Source organism: Lontra canadensis, unplaced genomic scaffold, assembly GCF_010015895.1.
Source record: "Lontra canadensis isolate GAN:19392208 unplaced genomic scaffold, GSC_riverotter_1.0 scaffold379, whole genome shotgun sequence".
In the NCBI taxonomy this organism is placed as follows: domain Eukaryota; kingdom Metazoa; phylum Chordata; class Mammalia; order Carnivora; family Mustelidae; genus Lontra; species Lontra canadensis.
Window position 1 is genome coordinate 86,098 of NW_022631373.1, and position 7,252 is coordinate 93,349.

General features: G+C 47.9%; 1 protein-coding gene across 1 annotated transcript; it reads right to left on the minus strand.

Moving 5' to 3' along the window:
• Positions 1 to 600: 600 nt before the first annotated feature.
• Positions 601 to 6,867, minus strand: LOC116862917 (myristoylated alanine-rich C-kinase substrate). Its single transcript, XM_032850370.1, has 2 exons — positions 6,219 to 6,867; positions 601 to 4,393 (listed from the first exon to the last, which is right to left on the minus strand). Exons 1-2 carry the CDS (start codon positions 6,318 to 6,320, stop codon positions 3,494 to 3,496), a joined length of 1,002 nt encoding a protein of 333 aa, XP_032706261.1. The 5' UTR covers positions 6,321 to 6,867; the 3' UTR covers positions 601 to 3,493.
• Between the last annotated feature and the right edge of the window lie 385 nt (positions 6,868 to 7,252).

Consider the following 7,252-nt stretch of genomic DNA (forward strand, 5'->3'; position numbering starts at 1 on the left):
TAGCACTGTTGGATGTAATTTAAAGGAGTGCTGGAACTTGAGTCCCCAGCAAGGACTGGAATCTTTACAGACTGAAAGCATGTTAAAATTCATGTTTGCTACACCCTGTTCTAAGCACTTTCATGACTGGGAAGTGGAAAGAGAAAAAAATGCTCAATATAGCAGTGAATGATTAAAGGAAAAATAAAAGCAAACAGCCCTGATACTAAACCATTTTTTAAATTTTCAAAGCAAACTTAGTTATGTTAAACTACATCCCCTTTCCAAAGTATATGAATGCAAAAAGGACCCTTTCCCCAAATTTTTAATTCCAAAATTTTATTGTTTATATACATGAGAGGAAAATGTAGATACACTGCATTGTTTCTTAAACATATTATCAAGCCCTATCATTAAAATGTTTAGCTGACTTGTTAACATAGAACTCACCTTCAATGGATATAATTATATATCCTAAGTATAATGTCAAGCATACCTTCCAAATCCTTTAAACTGTGTAATAGTTATACTTACCATCAACACTTAAGATTTTAAGTTTTTCTCTAAAATTTGCATTTTAAAATTAAATTTGTAAAAAATCCTGTTTTAGCAAGCTTGATTTATCAATTGGAAAAACTTTATTTTACAAGCAATAGTAATTGAATCAAATGATAATTATAATCCAGAGGAAGTATTTTATAACCATAGCAAATGCCATTATACATACTGCCAATACAGATTTAATAGACAATACTGAACTGTACAAGAGTTATTTATTTTTCCTTAATCTCAAAGCTATTGTTAGTAATACAAAAAGCCATATTAACATTTTTCCATTAGAAAACAATGTGATGTACAAAACTTTGGATGAAAAGATATATGTCAAATGTCATTTAAGCACTTGGTGGAAAATCCACCACTCCATCAATACCACCCAAAGTGTTTTAGGCAATTAAAATCAAAATAATGCATCTTAATTCCAGCTGTTAAAAAAACAAGCCTAGCAATATAGTTGGCTACACAGTATTTTTGACTACTCGCAAGTTAATTTTTAAAATCTTTTTTTTTTTTTTTTTTTTTTTGGGAGTCCTCCCACACAGAAGGCCCTATACTCAGCCAAGCAGGTATTTGAGAAAAAAGTTGGTGAGGTTGGAAAGACCCCATAAAGCAGTCCTTTGGTTACCAGATCTGACTTTTAACTTTCAAACATCCTTCAAGATCAATACTCCCTAACTAAAAGTACATTCTTTTCCAAATGCTATTTTTATTAGTGGAGAGGGTATTTGGTAAGGAGAGAACATGAACTATTATTTATGATCCATTATTCCAATTAATAGCACATGTCAAAAGCTAATTTATTTTTCTAAGGAGTTTTAAGATTTGGTGCTTGTTACAAATGTGGTTCACTGACTCACTGTGAACCCTACAAGGCATACTGCTTAAAAACAGCAAGCAGGTGTGTGTATTTACCTTTGCATTTAATGAAGTAATGGTATTTGATACACACTTTAACTTCAAATTCATTTCAGGATCCAGTGAAGAAAAAAAATAAATCCAGTTATGGGGTGGTAAGAGCAAAGGTGAAAACTAGTAAGGATTATTACTATATAAGAAAGTATTATTCTCTATCTTTTCCTTTGAGTAACAAGATACTAACACACTACTTTCATTAAAAAAAAACTGCAACTATTGAATTGAGGCAAGTACTGGAGGCCCATAAACTGACTGTGTTGCCCATCGTCACCATTACTTCTTTACATAAGCCTGTCTCCTAAGGTATAACACATAATCTAAGCAATATTTGGAAATTAGCCAAGCACTAAGCAATTACAATGGCAGGTAATACACCATCAGTTGTTGAAACACATTTGACCAGTTTTGTGGCCCATCTGCAGTTTGGATTAAATAGACTCTCACTCAAGTTTCTGGACTTGCATGACAAAAAAATGTATTTTATGAAATTTTCACATGACATTTAGAAAAGTCATCGGGTCATACCACTTTTGTATTAAATGATTCATTCTGACATGCTACATAACTATGATAAAAATAATTGTTGACTTTTTAAATGAAAACTCAAGGTCAATGCAAGTAAATGGTAACAGACATGGAATGTCTTAAGATCTTCCTGTATGTAATCTGACACTGTTGATTATGAATTTTCAGTTTGAAACTTCAGATTAAAAACCACAAGAAAATTTACTCTTGATGGCATGCAAGATGTTCCTTCAAAATTACCCTCACGACCTAGAAGTCTCAGTATTTTATCAGAACATAAATAAACACAACAGATTTGTACATTTTATTCACATTTATTTTTCGCTTTTAGTGTGCTCACAGAAAATTAGAACACCTTAAGCAGGAGTTTAATAGCAATTTTTGTAAGCAAAGTTACATTCCATCTCTAAGTCAAATTGGTCAAAGCTTCTCCAGTATTTACAAAACATGATAGACAAGATGCTACACAAAACCATTGCATCTGAAGATTTTTTCCTTTATTCTCAAAGACGACTGGAAAAGAAAGCATTGTCTGCTGTAATCAAAAACATACCACAGTATAAACAGTAACCATTCCACTTATCACAGCTTGGTTGAGTTTAAAATTTGTGTTTAAAAGGTCCAAGATGACTGCAGTTTTACAAAAATGGGCAGGGTGGAAAGTTGCAAACTTCATGTGCTTCTGGATATCAAGATTTGTTTTTATACAATAGTCACAGTTAAAAACACCCTGCTGGTAATACATAATTACACTTTATTAAGGTCATAAACCAGCAATAAACAATAAAGCCTATACAACTTGTAGTTCTACTTAATCACTGACTGGTACAGCTAACATGAGATAAGTGAAAAGTTCCTATGGTTTAAATGAACTCCTAAGACTATGATCTTTTTTAAAATCTGGGTATTGGTGTTTTTTTATTTTTTTTCCTCTCTTTCCTTCTTAATCAAGACTTGTAGTGTTGTAAACCTGCCTCACAAAATACATCGTAATAACTTTTCTTTAAAAAAAAAAAACAAAAAAACAAAAACTAAGCCTTTACACCATCATTTCTAGTGGTACATTATTCTTGGCAATGTTACGCACCACTTCGATTTCCCCATCGTGGCCCCTATCACTTCATTTGATATCCCTTTTGACCCACCCATCTCCTTCATATATGGGCATGTCCATAGATTGACAAAGAAAGTTTACATTTTCGAATAAAGATGCAAAGTATGCAAAAAACATTAATACTGATGCAAAAAATAAAAACAAGAGAGAAACAAGGCAGAGGAAGGTGTTTAAGCTCTCCTCGACCTGTTGGAATGGTGGTAACAGAATGATTTGAGATGGGATCTGTGGGGAAGGAGGGGGAACAAAATTTGCTGCTTTAAAAAAAAGTAAAATAAAAAAAGACATCTTTAAAATCAATCCCTGGTTGTAGACAAGTTCTCCAAAACCAGTACCTGGCACCACTCCAACAAACAAACGGGGGGAGAAAAGTTCTTCGATTATCTCAAAAATCGGGCCCTTTTACTCTGCCGCCTCCGCCGGGGGGGCTTCCGGACTGCACTCGGGCTGGGCCTCCTGTGAGGGGGCTGCGCAGGCTGACGAGGCTGACGCGGCCGCAGCCTCTTCCGCGGGCGCCGCCTCCTGCTCGGGGGGCGCACCGGGCCCGGCGGCTGAGGGCGCCTCGCAGGCAGCGGCGCTGGCCCCGGCCTCCTCGACCTTCTCCTCGGCCTTGCTGGGCTCCTCGGGGGCCTTGGCCTCCTCGCTGGCGGGCGGCTTCTCGGGCGCGACGGCGGCCTCCTCGGGCTTGGCCTCCTGCGGGTCGCCGCCCGCCGCCACCTCCTCACCCGCCGCGGCTTCCTCGCCCGGCGCCGCCGCTTGCTCCCCGGACGCCGCGCCCGCCTCTGCGGCGGCTGGAGCGGCGCCCCCGGCGGCCTCGTCCTTGCCGCCTTCGGCGGAGGCGCCGGCTGCGCCCTCGGCCTCCCCGCCCTCTCCCGCTTCCTTCTTGTTCTTCTTGAAGGAGAAGCCGCTCAGCTTGAAAGACTTCTTGAAGGAAAAGCGCTTCTTTTTTTTTTTCGGGGTCTCGTTGCTGGGCGAGGGCGTGGCCCCGTCCTCGGCCTTGGGCGAAGACGTGGAGGAGGCGGCCGACGCGGCCTCCCCCTCCGCGGCCGAGGGCGAGCCGGGCTCGGCGGCCTCGCCCTCCGCGGGCGCCTCTTTCTCCGCCGGGCTGGCCCCGGCCTCGGGGGCGGCGGCGGCCGGCTCCTCCTTCTCGGCCGCGGCGGGCGACGCCGCCCCGCTCCCGGCGGCCGCGGGCTCCTCCTTGTCAGCGGCCGGGGCGCTGCCGTTGGCCTGCAGCTCCTCCTTGGCGCCCGGCTCGGCGGCCGCGGGAGAGGCGTCGCCGTTTACCTTCACGTGGCCATTTTCCTGCGGGGCAGAGAAGGCGGGAGTATCACTGAAGCGGCCCGAGCGCCGCCATTGCCGCCCCCACCCCTGGGCGGGGAGGGACCAGTTACCCTCCCTGAGCCCCTCTGGCTTTGGGAGTCCCTCCATCCCCCTACGGGGGGAACCGGGGTTGCCTGCCTAGACAAGAGCTCTCCGAAGAAACGGAGCAGTGCAGTTGGGGCCGCCCCAGAGAACCAGCAATAGCCTCGATCACTCAACAAATGCCCTTCGGATTTAGAAATGCTGAGCCCCGGACTAGAAAGCAAGGGATAACCCATTCCTGCCTCCACCTCACGGGGTCTGCAAAAAGAGAACCACGTAACACACTCTACACACCAGACGCCCTTTGGGAGAAGGCACAGAGCCAGGGCCCTACACAGCCCTCTTTTCCCTAAACCGTGAGAGGCTCTGCAAAAACACCGAGAACTCCCAGGGGCATCACAGCGCTCCAGCCAGAAGCGCCACGGCTGCGCGCGCAAAGATCCTGCGCGCCGCCCCCCCCAAGGGCTTGGGGTCGCCAGGGGGCGCTGCGCCTCCACCGCACGGAGCCGGGCGCGGGCGGGTCGGCGGAGGGGCGGGGCCGCGGGGCCACCCCGCCCTGCCCTGCCCGGCCCTGCCCGCCGGCCGAGGCGCCCCCGAGCCCGGATCGCTCAGCCCAGAGTCCACAAACAAAGCTCAGGTGGCTTCCAGTCGTTCTGGTCCGAGCAAAACCAACAAGGCTGGGGGAAACCCTTTATTTCCTAGGTCTTGCCTCGGCTTCCACGCCCACCTTCGCCTGCGATTCTGTGAAGCCAGGGCGCGCCACGGCGGCTCATTTTGCATTTTTAACGGGTTCAGAGTCTCTTGGCAGAGCTCGCCTTCCCCATTAGGTTAGAGTAGGCGAAGCTACACGGCCTCTACTCTAGGAAAAGAGGCGTGGTGGGTGCCCAGTGTTTGGGAAGCAGCCACCCATGGCCGACCTCTCGCGCCCACCCAACCGTGGCCGTCTGCCTGGGTCCGGGCAGCGCTGGGGTGGCCCCCCGCAGTGGTCCAGGCGCCGCCACGCACACGAACAATCCCGACCGAAATACACGAATTGCCTCTTACTGACCATCCGGACAGGTTCTCTTCAAGGACCCACCGAGTCTTCCCACCCCTACCATGTAAAAGTCGGATGGGTGTGTAATTCCACAGACAGCGGACGAATAAAGATTTAGAACGGTGGGAAAGCCCCACGGAAAGATATTGAAACCTTTCAGCCCAGCTCCAGCCAGCCAGCTACCTTTCCAAGAAACCGGGGCACGCCGCCTCAGCATACAATAAGACAGCCTTTCTTTCCCTCCTTGCCTTTCTCCACCACCATTCCCATTCTCCCCCATCCTGCCCCCCCATCACACCGGCTCAGAAATGTTGAAAGCGACCCAGTCTCGACAACAAACACGAGAGCCACCCCAACACCTTTGTGCTCACCAAACACAAATGCAACCTGACTGGGGGGGGGGAGGGGGGTTAGCACCTAGCTAGTCACGTTCTGCCAAGCTCCAAACACGCCATTTTAGACAATTTATCACTTCTTTCCTCTTGTCTACACAAGAATTTGCCAGGATTCTCCGAGAACCACTCCTCTGGGGTGGAGGAGAAGACCCCCCCCCCCACCTCCTATGAGAAATTGACAATTTAGGCTATCGCTTTCCATTCAACTTTCAGACTGGAATCTGGCCACGCTCCTCTCTACGCCGAATGCGCCTAGGGCGCGACCGGGAGGGGAGAAGCGTCGGGACTGGAGAAAGACACCAACGAAATGACCACAAACACAGGTAGAATTTACCTGCCCATTCGCTTTGGAAGGCGACGAGGCCACAGCCGCCTCCCCGGGCCTCTCCGCGGTGGCTTCTCCCTTCGCAGCGGTCTTGGAGAACTGGGCACCCATGCTGGCTTCTTCAACAAAGAAACTCAACAGATCCAAGGGGGGAACAAAGAGCCTCCGGTTGGTGTAACGACGGGGCGAGCGGCAGCAGCAGCGGCGGCGGCAGCGGCGGCGGCGGCGGCAGCAGCACACACACCGGAGGGAGGGGGGAGTGGGGGGGGTGAAGAGGACAGAACAGAACCGATTAAATACACTCCGGATAAAAAAATTTAAGTCGAAGAGATAAAAAAGCAGCAGCGCAGGAGGGAGGGAAAAAGGGAGGAAAAGTCGAGCACAAAAAAAGGAGCCCAAGTGTAGTTAAAAAAAAAAAAGAAGTAATAAAAAAATCCCAGATTTGTAGCCGCACTGTAGACAAGAGGAAAATGGAGAAATCTCCCTGGTTGCTAATAAGATGCGGGGTCCAACGCCCAAGTGCACAGATGAATGGGCTCGCGGGCGCTGACGCGGCCCCCGCGCGCGCCGGCCAATCCGCGCACCGCACACAAAGCAGGGGGCGGAGCCTGCGCGCCCGGCGAACAATGGAGCCGCGCTTTGCAAATGGTTTGAAAATCAGCCTCAGACCGAGAATTAATGTCCTCCAAATAAATAAATCAATTAAAAAATACATGCCTCTCGCCTCCCTCTGCTTGAAAATAATAATGCATCACTTGATTGGCTTGCTTTGTTTGGAATTAATTAACGCGGGAGGGGGGTACTTGTGGATGGGGGCGGAGAAAGCGTTAACTTGACTCGCTTTGACTCTTGTCGGTCTATATCCGTGTCTGTCTCTCTCCACTCGCTCCCCTCCCCCATCTTCCCTGTGTGTTTATGTGTCTGTGTGTGTATGCGAGTGTTAAAGACAATGGTTGGGATTTGTATGCAGCATGTTTTCTTTCTCCGTGTTCCATACTGGTTTCACAGATACTCCACAGGGTTTGTTTTCTTAACGGTTGCAA

What these genes read in the sequence shown, in the direction of transcription:
- LOC116862917 (XM_032850370.1), bottom strand. Translation starts at nt 6,320, where the DNA reads ATGGGTGCCCAGTTCTCCAAGACCGCTGCGAAGGGAGAAGCCACCGCG. An exon ending in CTTCCAAAGCGAATGGGCAG is followed by an intron (nt 4,394 to 6,218) that starts GTAAATTCTACC and finishes TCTGCCCCGCAG; the next exon opens with GAAAATGGCCACGTGAAGGT.